The sequence below is a fragment of the Labeo rohita genome, chromosome 13 (assembly GCF_022985175.1).
Source record: "Labeo rohita strain BAU-BD-2019 chromosome 13, IGBB_LRoh.1.0, whole genome shotgun sequence".
In the NCBI taxonomy this organism is placed as follows: Eukaryota; Metazoa; Chordata; class Actinopteri; order Cypriniformes; family Cyprinidae; genus Labeo; species Labeo rohita.
Window position 1 is genome coordinate 32243525 of NC_066881.1, and position 19289 is coordinate 32262813.

The 19289-nt window shown below is 34.4% G+C and overlaps 1 protein-coding gene across 4 annotated transcripts in view; it reads right to left on the reverse strand.

Moving 5' to 3' along the window:
* Positions 1-239: 239 nt before the first annotated feature.
* LOC127175356 (arginyl-tRNA--protein transferase 1) overlaps positions 240-19289 on the reverse strand; it is a 99242-nt gene continuing 80192 nt past the window's right edge. For all 4 annotated transcript variants that reach the window (XM_051126386.1, XM_051126385.1, XM_051126384.1 and 1 more), the window contains exons 11-12: positions 18141-18261; positions 240-1161 (exon numbers count right to left, since the gene is read on the reverse strand). In XM_051126386.1, the coding sequence (XP_050982343.1) occupies positions 983-1161; positions 18141-18261 (300 nt within the window). In that variant the 3' untranslated portion in view covers positions 240-982. The remainder of the gene's footprint in view (positions 1162-18140; positions 18262-19289) is intronic.

Genomic DNA, 19289 nt, shown 5'->3' on the forward strand with positions numbered 1-19289 from the left:
AGAGCCAGTTCTGCCGACAAAACACAGCGTCTCCGGCCAGACGCGAGTGAGTCAGCTGTCTGCATCAGCATTCACACATTACTCTTCAGATCTGACCGAAGCATAGGAACGCGGACTGGAGTTCGGCCCAGAGAATGTCACCTACAGCTGGACGAGACGAGACGCTTTAGAGCTCGAACACAAAAAACCTGGTGTTTCGAGTGCCACAAATGTCAACAAACCAAGACCACACCAGCAGATTATGTCTTTTTTTTATTTTGTTTGAAACAAAACAATATTATTAAAATAAAAGCACTCAAGCTATTACTTCAACCAAAAGACAAAGTGAGAAAAGAAAAATCTGTTCCACAGGAAAATGGACCGATTCAACCCTCCAGCAAAGCCAGTAACAAGTCTTTCATTGTATGACTTGCATTGTGTCATAGCACCTGCTTTGGATAATATCAGTCACGAATATAAATATCAGGAACATTGAAGACTTTGGGAAAGCAGTGATCTGTCACCAAGCGTTTCAGGATCATGACGGTCTAGAAATACCCAGCCAAATAAATTCAGAGTAAGGGTTTGCCCTGTCGCACATCATTCCTTGTTATACGGCTAGTTTAGATGTGATTGGTGAGTTGTAAATGGGTAATATTTTGGGATACAATGTGAGATAACATGTGCGTGTTGCATGTGTGCGAGTGTGATTATTACAAAGCGCTGCTTGCCAGAAAATATAAAAGTAGAGTTCAAAGAGATTACGAAAGACTGGGTGAGTAGAGGAAAGCACAGCAGTACAAAAAAAGAACAAAACTGTACACACAGATGGGGAAAAGACTTCTGGAAAAGGAAAAAGTCAAAAAAAAATTAAGATGAAAAGCAGGCAAATAATCAGGAAGACAATAAACAGTCAAGTGTATAAGAGGACAAACAATTACATGTTCTGAAAGACAGACAGAGAAAGTGAGATAGACAGACGGGTGTAAGGTATAAAGGGAATCTAGGCTCTGTAGAGCAGGATTCTCTCTGCACATGTCTGGCCCACCAGACTGGCGTACTGCTCCACTTCCTTCTCGTCGTTCGATCCCTTCCGCTTACGGGCGTAGGCTGCATAGGGCATCACTGTTCTCCTGTGGAGCACTAACGCCCTGCCCAGTTCCTTCAACGCACGAGCATCACCTACAGAAAGACACAGAGACGAGAAAGATTAGACAAACCCTAAAAACCTAAGATGTTTACATTTTCAATTTTGAAATTCAAAGAAATGTGTGTAACAGTAATTTTGTTAACTGAAAAAGAACATTTTTGAATGCACGGCTCATAGAGATGCTGTAAAATGAAATTCCTGCACTTTTTCAGCCCTAGTTTTTGATTTTCAAGGACCTGAATCAGATCTCTCACTTATCAAACAATATCTTCTCTTTCAAATTCTTAAAAAAAAAAAGACAAATGAATTAATAAAAATATACTATAAAAAATGGCAAAAATAAAGTGAAGCATATGCAAAGCATTACTACTAATGTATTACAAAGCATATTACACTTTTACTATAGTAAAGCCACAGTTAATTTTCTTAAGAGATTTGTATTTGTGTACACTTTCTTTCTTTTTATAACTGTACTGCCTTAATGGTTTGATGTTTTCTACTGTTTAAGAAAAAAAATCTGAAAAAAAAAAAAAAAAAAGATTTGCGAAATCACTCCAAAATCCTGATCTGAAACAAATAATTTGCGCTCTGAATCAAATGAGTCGCAAACCCACACCGAAGTCCCGATCTGAATCAAATTTTTCATGATCTGCACTCCAAAGCCCCAATCTGAATAATGATTCATGAACCATCATTTCAAATCAGGACTCAGAGCATAGATCACAAATCATTTGACTTGGACTGGAATTTCTCGTATCGTGAATCATGTGAATTAGATTGGGACTTCAAATTGCGAATCATTTGATTTGAATCATGCAATTCGCGAAATGATTCACAACCCCATTCGTGAATCATGTTCCAAATTCTGAATCAAATGATTCGTGATACACGATTTAAAGTCCTGATCTGAAACAAATGATTCGCAATACGCAATCTGATTGAAACGCTTCAAAACTGTGAATCACTTTGTGACACAACTGATTCAGTTTCAAAAAGCTCAGTTTCACCCATCACTACTTGTTTTTTAAAATCATTATAAGCAGTGTTGAAATTCATAAATGAATGGCTCTTTTAATTTGATCTGGCTTTTGCTAGTGAATCGCTTAAAAAGAATGATCGAAGTCATGAGTTTGAATCAATCGTAGTGGTTCCAGCATAAATGAAGCAATTGATTTGGTTCATCTGTTCTTATTTTTGTGTCTTCAGCCATGTTTACACGACACTGTCAGTACTAATACTTGCTTGGCTTGCTAGATTTCTGACATTAACTGAAATAAGCAAAAAAAAGTTTGATGTTTTTTGAATTATTGAATTTTGCGTGAAAAGATACGTGCTTATTGAAAAAAATTGAACACTTATTTCATAGATACATTGTTTTTCAATAATTCAAGCACTTTTCACATACCTCTTTAAAAAATATTGCTATTTATTTTTCACTGCCTTAAATTTCAGTCAAATTCAAGTACTTCAAGCACTTTAAGCACCTTGTACAATCCCTGTGAATGTTGCAATTATTAGAATTCTAGTATACATTTTGTTTGCCACCTTAATTCAAATTCAAATACAAATCCAGGAACTTAATTGGACATTTAAATGCATTCTCAACATTAAATGCATTCTCAATTCAATTCTAAAAACTAAAGTATCTTAGACTTTACATGAATTAATTGCAATATATTAAATATAGTAAAAAAACTGTAATATTGTTGATTATTACAATTTCAAATTGTTTTTGTTTAAATTGTTCTTATTTCAAATTGTTTAATTGTTTTCTTCTTTAATATATTTTAAAATGCAAAGCTGAATTTTCAGCAGCTATTACTCTTTATGGTCACATGATCCTTCAGAAATCATTCTCATATGCTGATTTCAGCACACATTACACATTATCAATACTGAAAACAGTTTTGCTGCTTAATGTTTGTGTGAAAACTGTGATACATTTTTTTCAGGACACTTTTATTTGAAGCAGAAATCTTTCGTAACATTCTAAATGTCTTTACTGTGACTTTTGCCTAATTTAATGCATACTTGCTGAATAAAAGTTAGTTTTTTTTTTTTTAACAGACAAAATGCTACCTTGTAGTCTGGCCAAATGAAAAGCTTACAAAGGCAGAATTAAACAGCCAGGTAAGCAACCACAACACCTTAGCTTTGTGAAGCACAAGCACATTTTCAATTTTGCCTAAAAATAAAGCCAAGGAAGGCAGCGCTCCAACTAACAAAGCTACTTCAATTTTACATCCTTCACTGAAACAACATGAAGTCACTGGGTGGAGGGATAAACATCAGCGTATGTGGCCTGAACTCAAAGGTTCAAATGAGGGTCAGGTGCAGATTCAAACTCACAATTAGCCAGGTATGAAGATGAAAAAGAATCTCTCCACCCTTAGGCGATGACACCGGGTCAGTCAGGGTTACTACAGCCTGACCTCAATCGTCACAAACATAGAAGCAGAACCGTTCCAAAACCAGCGTCTCGGAGCAGAACGGCCAGAAACGTGTAACAATGACTCCTTCAGTGAAGGAACAGCTTGGTCGGTTCTCATTTGTTTATAGGACTTGACTCCAGCAAGCCAAAATTCAGACACACATTGCGTATTCAGTCAAGAAGCCAACACCTTCCCCCATGAGCTGTTAAAACAGGAATTGCTGAAGAAGAAGGGAAAAAAAGAAGCACTCATTTGTGGAAGCCTGAAAATGGCCCTCCAAGGCAACAGGACATTAAAATAGGAGAGAATAAACCACTAGGCCTGGCTGACTAACTCAAATGAAGAATTACAACATCAACTCAAACTCACATAGCAAAGGCCCTATGAAACGAGGCTTTGTCAAGTTAACATTCAAAAATGTTAAATGTTTTTGAAAATTTGAACTTTGACATTCAAAATTTGAAGAAGCAGGATTCAAACATTTGAAACTGTCCGTTTCAGTTACATTCCAAATCAAAAGGATAATTTAGAATGTTGCAATTATTTGGAATTCTACTTCAGATCAAATTCAAATTGCAATTCTGCATCTCATTTGCCACCTCAATTTAAATTCAGGAACTGAATTCGAAAATTAAAAAGTGAATTTAATGAAGCTAAAGAACATACTAAAATACTTTGAAATACAACATACTCAAATACTAAGAAAGAAGCAGACACAAAACTGCGCTAAATTAAATTCTGGCATAAAGCACTGGGAAAATCATGTAATATTGCACAAACTGACAGAAATACACAAACTATAGGCCACCAGCCTTAAATAGAGCTGAAGGAACATGAGGGAAAATAAACACTGGGATATGCAAAACTCCAGGCCAAGAGTGACAGATGAGGAACAATATATTGCTAGGGTTTTTCTTTTCTTTTTTTTTTTGGTGAAAGTTATGATTGTTATTAACAGATCTGACACCGGCTCACAGCTCTGACTCTGTGAAGTGCCTCATCTGGAAGCCAGCTGACAAAGATTTCATGGGGATGCTGGGTAATGTAAATTAGCCCTCATCATTTCACATACATAGGGGGTAGGGTTTAATTTTCACTGTTTCCCTGTAATATAACCAGTAAAACTCATCCACCACACAGACACTGTTCAAACTTGGCTTCAGGTTTTGTGGGAGATTGAGGGAATGAGAAAAGGGAAGATTGGTTGGGGGGGTTGGAAAATAGAAATGAAATATAACACGACAACTACAGTACCCACACTGTTCTCTCATTTTAATACAAGAGCAAACACTGTTGAGAAGACCAGCATATGTTGCGTTTTGAACGCCATTTGACCAGAACCACAGTTTTTAACCGACATAATCCAGCCTGAACTAGTAGGAAAATCCACCCTAGGATAAGATGTTCTTTTAAACAGAGAAGTTGGGAAAAATAAAATAAAAAAGAAACAAGATTGATTAGCACACTGTGGTCCCAGAAAGTATTTGAACACTTATGCAATGTCTAAAAAAGTCTGAATTTCGTTACATCATATGCAATATATAAAATCAAATGACACCTGCAAACAAAAGGCAACGACAACCACAATGAGTCACACACTTCATTTTGAACAATACATCTATTGTTTGATTTCAAACCTGTCGACATCTTTCTTTCAAACAAATGAAATGTGTGTTAATATTTTGTTATCAGATTCTGAAGAGGCCTTATAAGTGCACAAATCTGTATGTTCTGCATCTGATCTGACCTGATCCCGGTCTGTAATGGAGAAAGATGCGAGCTACTCCAGACTGTAAGACGATAGCAGCACGCAGACAGATATAGCCGGATAAATAGAGTGCGAGGAAGACGGACAGCAAAAGAGTGAGCGAGAGAGGAAAAAAATAGGAGAGGGGAAAAAGAGAGGTAGCTGGCAGTCCATCACACTACATCCAATAAATTATGATAAATGAAGAGCAGACGAGACCCGTGAACAGCAAGTTCTGGATGTTCTCTCATAACCGTATGAAGCCCCTGCCTACACCCCCAAACTAAACATTGAGAGCTTTATTATTTCCACTCAAAAAGAAAAAAAAAACATTCCCTGGAAAACCCCTTCAGGCGCTCAATGCTCGGTTTCTGTCCCAGAAAGGTACTGCACGAAAGCTTACTTTATACTTTTATACTGCACGTCTTCATGTATTCATCCACTGGCATTTCTTTTGCATGCAAACAGTAGTTCCTGGAATTAAATAAGCTTCGAGTTTAAAATTCAAGTCAAGCCAAAATTCGAAATCAGCACAAATGTGATACCTTGAATAGAGAACTGAGGGCCGTAGTCCTCTCGGGTAAACAGGTTGCATAATACATTAGCATTTTAAAGAGACAACCCAAGTGAATGCATCTAAAATGCGTGAGAATACATGCTCAGCATGGTATTATGCAACTCAGGTGGGCATATTTTACAAAGACAAAAAGTTTATGAATTTTTGGTCTAAATTAAATGTCATGATATTAGGTATTACAAAACAATAAACAGCAAATTCTTATATTGTTGTTTTGACAGGCTGCATGCAAACATTCATGATTCATGAACAAATGACTCTTAGGAGTGATTTTTATAATGAATCACAAATCTGAAACAGCTTAATGAATGTACAGTGGCATGTGAAGAATCTGTGAAAATGTGAATTTTAACTAAATGAGAGAGAACATACAAAATGCATGTTATTTTTTAATTAATACTGTTCTTAGTAAGATATTTTACGTAAAAGATGTTTACGTATAGTCCACAAGACAAAAAAATAGCTGAAATCATTAAAATAAACCCCTTCGAAGTTTGGGAACCTTTGGTTCTTAACACTGTGTGTGGTTACCTGGATCATCTATGACTGTTTTTTTTTGTTTTGTGATGGTTGTTCATGAGTCCCTTGTTTGTTCTGAACAATTAAACTGAGCGCTGTTCTTCAGAAAAATCCTCCAGGTCCTGCAGATTCTTCAGTTTTCCAGCATCTTTTGCATATTTGAACTCTTTCCAGCAGTGACTGTATGATTTTAAAATCCATCTTTTCACACTGTGGACAATTGAGGGACTCAACCACAACCATTACAGAAGGTTCAAACATTCACTGATGATCCAGAAGGAAACATGATGCATTAAGAGCTGGGGGTGAAAACTTTTTGAAATGTTCTTAATTTGTCTTCCAGGAAACATGCAAGTACCTTCTGTTACTTCCGAAGGGCAGTATTAAATGGAAAAAGAATGATATTTCAACAAAATAAGAAAAATCTGGACATCTTCATCCTGGTCAAAAGTTTTCACCCCCCCCCCCCCTTAATGCATCATGTTTCCTTCTGGGGCATCAGTGAATGTTTGAACCTTCTGTAATGGTTGTGTTTGAGTCCCTCAGTTGTCCTCAGTGTGAAAAGATGGATCTCAAAATCATACAGTCACTGCTGGAAAGAGTTCAAATATGCAAAAGATGCTGGAATACTGAAGAATCTGCAGGACCTGTAGGATCACAAAACGAAAAAACAGCTGTAGATCATCTAGGTAACCCCACACAGTATTAAGAACCAAGGGTTCCCAAACTTTTGAAGGGGGTTATTTTAATAATTTCAGCTATTTTTTTTTTTGTCTTGTGGACTATATGTAAACATCTTTTATGTAAAATATCTTACTCAGGACAGTACTAAATAAAAAATAACTTGCATTTTGTATGATCTCTCTATTTTAATTAAAATTATTCACATTTTCAAAATTCTGCAAGGGGCTCCCAAACTTTCGCATGCCACTGTATTATATAACCAACAGAATCAAATTTTGATGTCATGACATCACATACACTATACATCACATTCAGCAAATACATAAGACCTTGAGAGTAAAAGAAAATGAAAGCGGTGTTGAGATATCAAACAGCAATAAACAGTTCAGAATGAAAGCTTTTAGCTGCTCAATTAGGCACGACAATAACACTGTACAGAGCCGTCACGACAGTTGGGCTCTTTTCTCTCAGACAATCCAAACATCCGCTCTGTATATAAACACACTCCTTCCCCCGACCCATTCTTACTCCATTCATCCATCCTCTAACTCGATTAACACTCCCGTCAAGCGGCATCAGGCTTTCTCAATCAGCCGCGCCGGAGGTTCACCGACACGCTGCTTCGGGGGCAGATCTGTCCCGGGGTCAAAGGCCAAAGGTGATAAATCGAACTTTCTCTGGAATGAGAGCGATGGCTGACCAAAGAGGTTTCTGACATCCCGGCACGCTCCTCAAAGAGGAGGAGTTCTGGAGTAACTTCAGAAGCTTCTTAGAGAAACACATTTTTGCAACATATTAAAACTATTTATTCAAACTTTTCTGTGCATATGTACACTACCAGTAAAAAGTTTGAAATACTTAATAAATCAGCATATTAGAATGATTTCTGAAGGATCATGTGACAGTGAAGACTGGAGTAATGATGCTGAAAATTCTGCTTTGATCACAGGAGTAAACTACATTTTAAAATATGCTCAAATAGAAAACAGTTGATTTAAATTGCAATAACATTTCACAATATTATTTTTACTGCATTTGAATGGTGAGCAGGAGACTTCTTTCAAACACACTAAAAAAATCTTAATTATTCGAAATATTTGGCCAGCAACGTAACTCTAACTACAAATTATGACATAAATATCCATTCATCCAGCAAGTAACATTAATTCAGCAACCGCTCTGACAGATTCAGAAAGTAATTTGTTAGACTGATTCAGACCGATAACTTTGCGTGTTGGCAGTGAATACAACACAATAAAAATGTGTTTATTTTTCTCATCACATTTAATTCAGACTTTAAACGCACAAATCAGATGAATTATAGTTTCTTTTGCCATGTTGCTGTAGATTCAGCCTAGACTGTCAACCCAAAGACTGAATTTGAAAAACAAATCAGAGCAGTGTAAACAAAGCCAAAAAAGCCAAATAAAATCGCGAGTTTGACAACAATTTTGTTGCATTCATAATTATTCTGACATGACCTGAATCCTGTCAGTCTGGATAAGCTCAAAAGGTCAGTCTGGTACTCTGTCACTGGCCTGGTCCACTCCACAAGCTCTTGATAAACAGATCCAGACAAATACAATACAGACTCACAGCCAGATTTACCTTATCAGGCAGTAACCCCATGATTGAAGAGTTTAAGCAGTATGTGAGTAAACATACTCCACAGACACTTCATTAAAGTGAGCTTCATCCCCTGGATTGATCATTCGGTACTGTTTTCTCCAATCACAGAGGCCCCTGACAGAATGTTTTAGTTTCAACTCTGAACTCAGACAAACTCAATCAATCACGATCACGTGTTGGTCGAGGACCGCAGAGGATGAAAGATTTGTTAGATCAGGAAAATACATTATGTCAGATAGACCACCAGTACTGTATCACATATCACAGCTACAACGAGAACAACTAGTCTGAACCGCAGGGTTAGATCCACACCGCTTCATGTAGATGACAATGAAAAAATAAAGCAACAGTTGACGGAAAATGCTAATTCGTTTAAAGTAATTTAAAGCAATCAACTTTAAAGACTTTTAAAGTGTTTAAGTGTTTAAAATCACTTCTCATGCACATGAGAACCAATGACATCAAACCTGTCTCGATGCACATACATAAATGTATAAAGACACTCCACCCAAAAATGAAAATGCTGTTATCACTTAATCATTCTCATGTTGTTCCAAACCACTTTCCACATCTTGACTGTATGATTTTCTTTGTGGAACATAAAAATGTATTTTGAAGAACGTTGGAAACCAAACATTGGTTCCCAATGACTTCCACTGTATAGACAAAAACACAGAGACTTTTTTTCTTTTTTGTTCAGCAGAAGAAATACAGTGATACATGTTTGGAATGCCACGAGTAAACAACCAAATCACTTTAAGAGCTATGAGCGATCTTAACCTCAAGCTCAAAATGACCTCAGCGATTAATAAAAAGCATCATATTCTTCTCAGTTTTCGAAAGAGGGCATGGAGTTTATAACAGCCGTTTCTACATTAGGTTCCTGATGCGGCTCCGATGTGGCTTCCACAGAATCCAAACATCGACCTTGTAACCAACCGTCAGACCGCTGGCCTTGAGCTCTGCTGAGAAACAGGCCTGAAATAGTTGGTCTGTCTGGCCAAGAACAACAGGTCATGTAGGACTGGAGGCACCACAAGAACGATTTAAAAACACTGGGGGAAATAAAGGCCCGCGTCTGGTTGCCAGTCAGCGCAGAGGTAGGTCAAACAAGACCGAGGGCCTCCCAAGCTCTGCGAGCAAAACCAGTACGAAATGTGTGGGAAGCCATGAGGATTGCGATGAGCTCATTCTTACTGGCATCACTGTTGAAAAAACAAAAAACAAAAACAATTTATAGACTTAAGAATATATCCTATCCGTAACCTTCGCGGTTTTGACTTCGAAAAAAAGAGACGCCGTAACACGTTCCCTAACCAGGCACGATGTGATAAATTCTCCCTCTTCTATGTTAATCTTTGTTTTGTCCTAACTAGCGACACTATGACAAGCAATACACAATATTTTACTGGTTGCTGGACACTTGAGACCCGCCCAGAGTGAACCTGATTGGTCGAAAATCCTGCTTCATGTAACATTTACAGTGAGGTCACCTTGCAGAATCTGCAAAATATTTTTTTTACCAAAATAAGAGGGATCATACAAAATGCATGTTATTTTTTATTTAGTACTGACCTGAATAAGATATTTTACATGACATACAGTTCACAAGAGAAAATAATAGCTACATTTATAAAAATGACTGTTTAAAAGAATGAATGCAGTGTTGTTACCTGAATGATCCACAGCTGTTTTTTTGTTTAGTGATAGTTGTTCATGAGTTCCTTGTTTGCCCTGAACAGTTAAACTGCCTGCTGTTCTGCAGAAAAAATTGGTTTTTCAGCATTGTTGTGTATTTGAACCCTTTTCAACAATGACTGTATGATTTTCAGATCCATCTTTTCACAATGAGTACAACTGAAGGACTCGTATGCAACTATTACAGAAGGTTCAAATGCTCACTGATGCTCCAGAAGGAAAAATCATGCATTAAAGGAAAAGTGCATTATATGGAAAAAAATCCTGAAATGTTTTCCTCAAAAAACACAATTTCTTTTATGACTGAAGAAAGAAAGACACGAACACCTTGGATAACATCCTATCTGTAAATTGTAGTTCTGGAAGTGGACTTCTCCTTTAAGAGACAGGGGTGAAAATTTTTTGAATTTGAAGATCAGAGTAAATTTAACTGATTTCATCTTCTGGGAAACAGGTAAGTATCTTCTGTAGCTTCTGAAGGGCAGTACTAAATGAACAAAAAAATATGATATTTAGGCAAAATAAGAAAAATGTACACATTTTCATTCTGTTCAAAAGTTTTCACCCCAAGCTCTTAATGCATTGTGTTTCCTTCTGTAGCATCAGTGAGTGTTTGAACCTTCTGTAATAGTTGCATATGAGTCCCTCAGTTGTCCTCAGTGTGAACAGATGGATCTCAAAATCATACAGTCATTGTTGGAAAGGGTTCAGATATGCTGAAAAACCAAAGAATTTGTGGGATCTGAAGGATTTTTATGAAGAACAGTGGGCTGTTTAACTGTTCAGGACAAACAAGGAACTCATGAACAACTAAAACTGAACAAAAAAACAACAACAACAAAAAACAGCTGTGGATCATTCAGGTAACAACAAAGTAAGAATCAAGCATGTGTAAACTATTTTCTCTTGTGGACTATATGTAAACATCTTTTAGGTGAAATATCATATTCAGGTCAGTAAAAAATAAAAAATAACATGCATTTTATATGTTTTGGTAAAATAATTAACATTAATTATTGGACACTTGTTGCATTGTGACTGGTTTGGAAAAAACTGTAATGCCATATGCAGCTGACACACTACTCCAAATGGAAACCATATCATTAACTTGCATGACATTTCCATGAGGATCATAGTGCTTTGACACTCTTCATCAATGGGTTAAGAGAAGAGTTCAAACGGCTGAACTTGAGCGTAATCTCTCCTTGACCTTTACCTTAACCCCGTTCCAGAGCGCTACATTTAACATCCAAACGCTCAGCTATAACTTAAATATTTACACACAAGAGAAGTACAGGCACACTTATACTTGCCCCAGTGTGTTTACGAGGCTGACGGGGTCAAATGTGAAGACAGATGAACCTGAAGAAAAGAAAAGTCTGCTAAACTGCATGATAAAATGGGTGAGATTAAAATGCTATGGAATAGTTTACCTAGAAATGGAGAAAACATTATTAATGTTGCTAATGTTGTTAAAACCCATATATATTTTCTTTAAAAAGGAAACAAAATATTTAACCAATAGAAAAAGGTGAAATTAGTCAAAAATTGGTTAAGATATCATTTTTATTATTTATTTATTTATTGAAAATTTACTCTACCCCCCTTTTTTATCAAATTTTTTGAAATAAAAATCAAAATCTTTTGCCCATTTTTGGACCTTTTAGCTGTATGGAAAATATATAGCATCATTCAAAATCTCAAAAGGTTTTTTTTTTTTTTTTTTGAAAGAAATGAATGCTTTTATTCAGCAAGTTGTTCAAAAGTGAGAGTAACTTTGAGACTTTTACATTGTTAATAAATATTTCTATTTCAAATAAATGCAGTTCTTTTAACTTTCTATTTTAAATCCTGAAGAAAATGTATTACAGTTTTGACAAAAATAAAGCAGCACTTGTTTACAACACTGATAATAATAATCATGTTTCTTGAGCAGCAAACCAGCATATTAAAATGATTTCTAAAGAATCAAGTGACACTGAAGACTATAGTAATAATGCTGAAAATTCAGCTTTGCATTGCAGGGATAAATTACATTTTAAAATATGTGACCCTGGACCACAAAACCAGTCTTAAATCGCTGGGGTATAAAAAAAATACATTGTATGGGTCAAAATTATTGATGTTTCTTTTATGGCAAAAAATAATTAGGAAATTAAATAAAGATAATGTTCCATGAAAATATTTTGTAAAATTCCTACTGTAAATATATGAAAACTTGATTTTTGATTAGTAACATACATTGTTAAGAACTTTATTTGGACAACTTTAAAGGCAATTTTCTCAATATTTTGATTTTTTTTTTTTTTGCACCCTCAGATTCCAGGTTTTCAAATGGTTGTATCTCGACCAAATATTGTCCTATCCTAACAAACATCAATGGAAAGTTTACTTATTTAGCTTTCAGATGATGTATAAATCTCAATTTTGTAAAATTGACCCTTGTGACTGGTTTTGTGTTTCAGGGTCACATATATTCAAGTTCAATCCAGTTATTTTAAATTGCAATAATATGTCACAACATTTTATAGTTTTTACTGTATTTTTGACCAAATAAATGCAACCTTGATGGACAAAAGATACTTGTTTCAAAAACATCTACTACAAACCTTTGAATGGCAGTGTATATCTAAAGTTTTTTGTGTATATGAGCTCAAAGGGAGAAATATCAGCATACAAGTGTGGAGCAACATGAGGGTGAGTAAATAATGACAGTTCGTTCATTTCTGGGTCAACTACTCTTTTAACATTGTGTTTGGAGGGGACGTCTGACATAAAACAGACATGAGGGTATGAATGGATAAAGATCACAATGAGAAGGAAAAATAAATGCACTGTGGGTCTTTCCGGGGTGGACGTGTCTGGGGCGTCCTAAAGGCAATGTTTCCTTCATCCTCTGCCTGTATCACCCAGCACCAAATACGAATTCACAATGCTGACAAAATAACAGAAATGCCGCTATAAATCCTGCTCTTTAAATAGTGGAAAAACAGATCTTTGTGTAGAGACAACATCTAAAGTCAGAGGAGCACAGACACCCCTAGTGTGGGTTAGAGTGGCACATCCTGATTTAACAGGGTAATATAAACAACACAGACTCCATCAGCCTCTCGGATTACATAAGCACACCAGTGTTTTCTGTGCTATAATTTAAATGTAATAATCTAAGGAATTTCGTGTAACCGATTTAAACATTAAAATGAGTTGGGCTCCAAGAACTACACTTTTACTGATCGCTAAATAATCAAGTTAGGCAAAATATTTTACAAACACGGACAGAGCTTTGTGAAAGCCGGCTGTTTCTGAGATTCTAAGAAACTCTTTTCTGAATTTTACGGGCTTGATCATGAGGCACTAAACGTAACCTATTTACTATTTAAGTAAAGATACCTTCGTAATCTTTTGTGAAAATGTATTAACTTTTTTTTATTGCTCTGCCTCTGCAGTGGCTTTGCTTTTCAACTGACGTCACAAATCCCTCATACTTTTCAGTCTCTCCGACTCCATTCAGGTATGTAACGCCCTCTTTTCACGATCAAAACACTTAGATTAAAGACTATAAACAGTAAAAAACAGATAGATATCTAGACACACGTTTTGACTTAACTGAATTTGCTACAAAGATAGTCCTATGTTCGAATTTCTGCATAAAACTATATTGTAAATGGATGTTGGAGGAAATGGAGTCTGAGTCTCTGAGTCATATGCAATAGGAAAGGTGGCGCAGTGGATGAATCTCAAAATGGGTCAAAAACTGCACCTAAAAAAATTGCTTATACACTGTAAAAAATAAAAAACAAGTTGTTGAGTCAGCTTAAAATAATTTGTTACCCTGCTGCCTTAAAATTTTAAGTTCAGTCAACTAAAATAAGTTTAGTCAACTTGCAATGTTAAGTTGTACTAAGTAACAACTTAGATATTTGTGTTTGCTAAACTTAACAGATGGGTAAGTAACCCAGCTGCCTTAAAATTTGAAGTTGATTCAACTCAAAGTTGTCACTTAGTATAATTTAACATTTCAAGTTGAATAAACTTTTTTTGAGTTGACTAAACTCAAAAATTTTAGGCAGCCAGGTTACATATTATTTTAAGTTGACTCAACAAATTGTTTTTTACAGTGTAGAAAATGAAGCCTTTTTATATCTAAAATAAGTGTTAAAACAATATAAATGAATAATAATAATAATAATAAAATAATAAAAAAAAAAAAAAAATAATATTTTACATTTGTAGTTGTAATTTCTATATAAAAATAAAGTCTAATCGTAAGCATTAAGCACAGAATTTAAAGTACAGAATTTATTTTATACAGACATCTTTTCTGACAATATAAGTCTTTACTATCACTTTTTATTAATTTAACACATCCTTGCTGAATAAAAGTATTAATTTCTGTTTAAAAAAGAAAGAAAAAAAAAATAACGACCCTTAACTTTTGAACTGTAGTGTATATTGTTGAAAAGATTTCTATTTTAAATAAACGCTGTTCTGAAAAATGTTTCACAGCTTACAAAAAATATTATGTAGCACAACTGTTTTCAACACTGAAAATAATCAGCGTATTAGAATGATTTCTGAAGTATCAACGTTACACTGAAGACTGGAGTAATGGCTGAAGAAAATTCAGCTTTGCATCACAGGAATAAATTCTATTTTAAAGTATATAAAAATAGAAAACCACAATTTTAAATTGCAATAATTTTTCACAATATTACTGTTTTTTTCTGTATTTTTTAAAATCAAAGAAATGCAGCCTTGATGAGCAGAAAAGACTTCTTTCAAAACATGGCATTGATTGAATGGCAGTGTATATACACAGACACACACTTTTTTTTTTTTTTCATTATTATAATAATAAATGTAAACAAATATAAATAAACAATACGTGTTAGCATTTGTTGGCCTGTATGCAGTTTTTAACAAAATTACTGCAATTCAATTATGTTTAAAAACAATTATCACCCTAACTAAAAACGTCTTTATAAATACATGTTTTAATTGAATTTTTGAACTCAAGAAAAGCATCAACAAATGTGCAGGAACATTTAAAAAGCATCTCGGAATACATTTTCATAAAGTTGGCTGATGAAACACCAATGCGTAGTTCAAATATAAAGGATTGTTTTGGTCACTACATCATCTCATGCTTCCATTTGTGTTATATCATAGTTTCCATGACTTTACTATTATTCTAAAAAGTGAAAAACAATACGAATAAACAATGAGAAGGTGTGTCCAAAGTTTAGACTGCTATAAAAATCAGAAACATCAGAAAAAAGAAGAAGAGCATGAACTCTCTTTTATTCATCAGCACCTCTCCCTCCCTCTTCGGTCCAGGCATGGCGTCTGCTTGTCGGTACTGACATTATTATTATTATTATTATCATCGTCATCAAGCCCACAGTTCTGGGCCGTGACCACAGCACTGACCCCGCTTGACTGCCGCTCCAGAATCCTGGAGGCTCTCCATGCCTGGAACCAGTCCTGTTATTTCAACACACGTTTCGCAGGACCAGCGCACCCTTCCTTTTGTTCACAGATCTGAGATCTATAAACACAGTTGACGGTTTACAAATCGAGCTCCAACGAAATGGCATCCAAGGAGCAAGTCTGCAGAATGGCTACCATTATTAAGCAGACACAAATGACGTATATTGATAATTAGAGTCATGGGAAATGTTCTTAATTTACAGTTGGCCGCTACTGACGCTACCGACTCTACGGACGTGTCAAACTGATTAGTAAGTCTGACAGTAAAGTGTCATGACGTGGTCAAATGGAGAGGTTCCCGAAACTGTGATGGATCTCAAATGGATTTCACTCATTCTGACCCAGAGTCCAATAACCTGCTGCAATTCTGATACTAAACAGACTGCATTTGATAAGCTTAGTCAGCTGTGTTAGGGGAAGGTTGGCTGAACCTACAACTTCGTCGAGAGGTCCTGTCACATTGGCTCTGGAAAAGGGAAGAGCTGCCAATGTCTTTGCATATTTACAGGTTCAACTACAGGATCTTTCTGAACATGTGTAATAGAAAAGGAAAGAGTGGATGAATCGAAAAAGGTTTAAAAAAACGGGTGAAAATTTATCCCCTCAAGAAAAAAAAAATAGGAATTCTATGTTGTTTATAGAAAATGAAGCCTATTTTAGGTTTAATACAGAACATAAAAACTATTAAAATCACACATAAAAAAATACTAAAATATCATATGATTAATTAAATTAAAATACATTAATGTATTTTAATATTATTATTATTATACAAAGGTTACAACTGGTAAGGGTAAAATTTCATTCCAAAAATAAGGAAAAATTAGAAATATTTATTTAGCTAATATCTATTTTGCTTATAGAAAAAAAGCATATTTAAGACAAAATAGGATATAAAATTATTAAAATGATATATTAAACAATAAAATAATATTATTCTTATAATATATTACATATCTTAAATATATATTTAAATTAAAATATATTAATAATATTATACTATTAAAATAAGATGTATCATTTATTAACTTATCATTACTGATATATCATATTTTTAATATATTTATTTAATATGTTATTATTATTATTATTATTATAGAAAGGTTACAACTTGTCAGGGTAAAATTTCATTCCAAAGGAAAAACATAAGAAATATTTATTTTGCTAATATCTATTTTGCATAAAAAAATATATATATTTTAGACTTACAATAGGATATAAAATAATTAAAATTATATATTAATAATAAAATAATATTGTTTTAATATATTAAATGTATAAAAATATATTTACTTATATTTAAATATATTCATAACAATAATACACTATTAAAACAATAATTATAACTGATTATTTACTGTTACTGATATATAATTATATATTTAATACATAAATTAAAATTATTATTATTGTAATTATTATTATTATTATTATTATTATAGAAAGGTTACAACTTGTCAGGGTAAAATTTAATTCCAAAAATCAAAGGAAAAACATAAGAAATATTTATTTAGCTAATATCCATTTTGTTTATAGAAAATAAAACATATTGTAGACTTAAACTAGGATATAAAATGAGTTATATTTTAAATTAAAAAATATTAAATAATATTATTTCTATAATATATGAAATATATAAAAATATATTTAAATATAATAATAATAATAATAATAATAATAATAATAATAATAATAATAGTAATAATGTTTAAAATGATTAAAACAATATTTTTATACTTTATTATTGATATATAACAATTAAAACTTAGTCTTAAGTCTGAAAATAGTGCATATATTATTATTATTGTTAATAGTAAGAATATTATTAATTATACATTTACAAATTATTATAAAAAAACTAAATATATAAATATACATTTAAAAAAAACAAAAAACAAAAACAATTCATGCTGGTATTTATTGGAGTGCCTGTATGCATTTGTTAACAAAATCAGTGTAAACCAATGATGTTAAAATAAACAAGTAAAGATAAAGTAAAGCAACGGATGAATCACAGTAATTTAAATTTGGTGAGAAAATGTCATTAAAAAGGTAAAAACAGCAAAAATAAATAAATAAATAAATCTCGTTCTTTTAATATTAACTAAGTAAAAAAATAATATTAATAATTATTACAAACTACTTACAAAAAATGACCTAGATATTCTTTTTTGAGATGACACCATGACAGTGGATTTGCTTTGTTATGTATTTACAATCCCACTGAAGACTCACCTGTTTGGGCGTTTTCATTGAGACGAGAGTAAGCAGAGATGTCAAGGCGGGGGATGCATCTCTCGATGGGCACCCAAGTGTACGTTTCAGGGCACAGAAGGTCTGAAGGCCGGTACTGACCCTACGAATGCAGAAACAAGAAGCGGAAGCACTTGGTCAGTGCACTGGTATGTCAAACACCAAATATTTGCTGTAAAACCAGGAGAAAAAAAAGAGGGAAAAAGCAGATGGCCTCCTGGGTCTTGAGTTGCGTGTCTTTTAGGGGGCTGCTGATAGTCACACAGAGCCAAACAAATACACACGCACTATTGTGACCACAATGTAAACAAGCAAACGCCTCAGCGCAGATCTCTGCATTTCTTCAAACGCAGTCGAGCCATTTCTATCGAAGGCAAAAGTTCAGCGACAGGCTGCACGTACGGACACGCACAGATTATGTGGCTTTAGTTCAGTATTTGGTCAAACGAGAAGCAGCACCGTGAAAGTCCCACCATTACTGACAGGATTCGTCTGTCATTATCCTACGCTGGAAACTATGTGTCCTGTTTTTACAAGACAGACAACATGGGAACGAGGGACCCTGTGGAACGTGTAAATAAAAGGCATTTTGTGAGGCGGCGATATGTTGGGCGAGCAGTAAGGGGAAGGTTTTCACACCCGTGTTCATCACTCTGTCATCAGCAGACTATATGGAGAGCCCTAAAGAGTGAGGTGACTTATTCAGAGCAGACCGATGACAAGCGAGCGAGGGTCACTGGAATTGAAGGCCTCGCTGAGCAATGAAAGAGAATTTGTTTGAATTTTTGAGCCTGCCGACTGACGTGTGCACATGTGTGCAAAATTAAAGAAAAGAGAATAAAGTAAACTTCCATAATGCACAGTACAAACATATGTAAAACAGCATGGGATTTTCAACAAGAACTGCAAAAATACAGTAATAGTAATCCTAGAAAACAGGGTTTTTCTTTCTGTTCCAAAATAAAAGAGAGCTGTGCGAGTATGTGGAGGTTAGTCAATCGTAAATGTCTTTTATAGAAACTTCTTAAAGGTACAGTAGCAAAAACACGAAGTGTTAAAGGGTCAAAGAAAGGGTGGATAATGGTCATGCAATGCTAAATCACAATTGTTCTGGTGCAAGAAACCTTGACT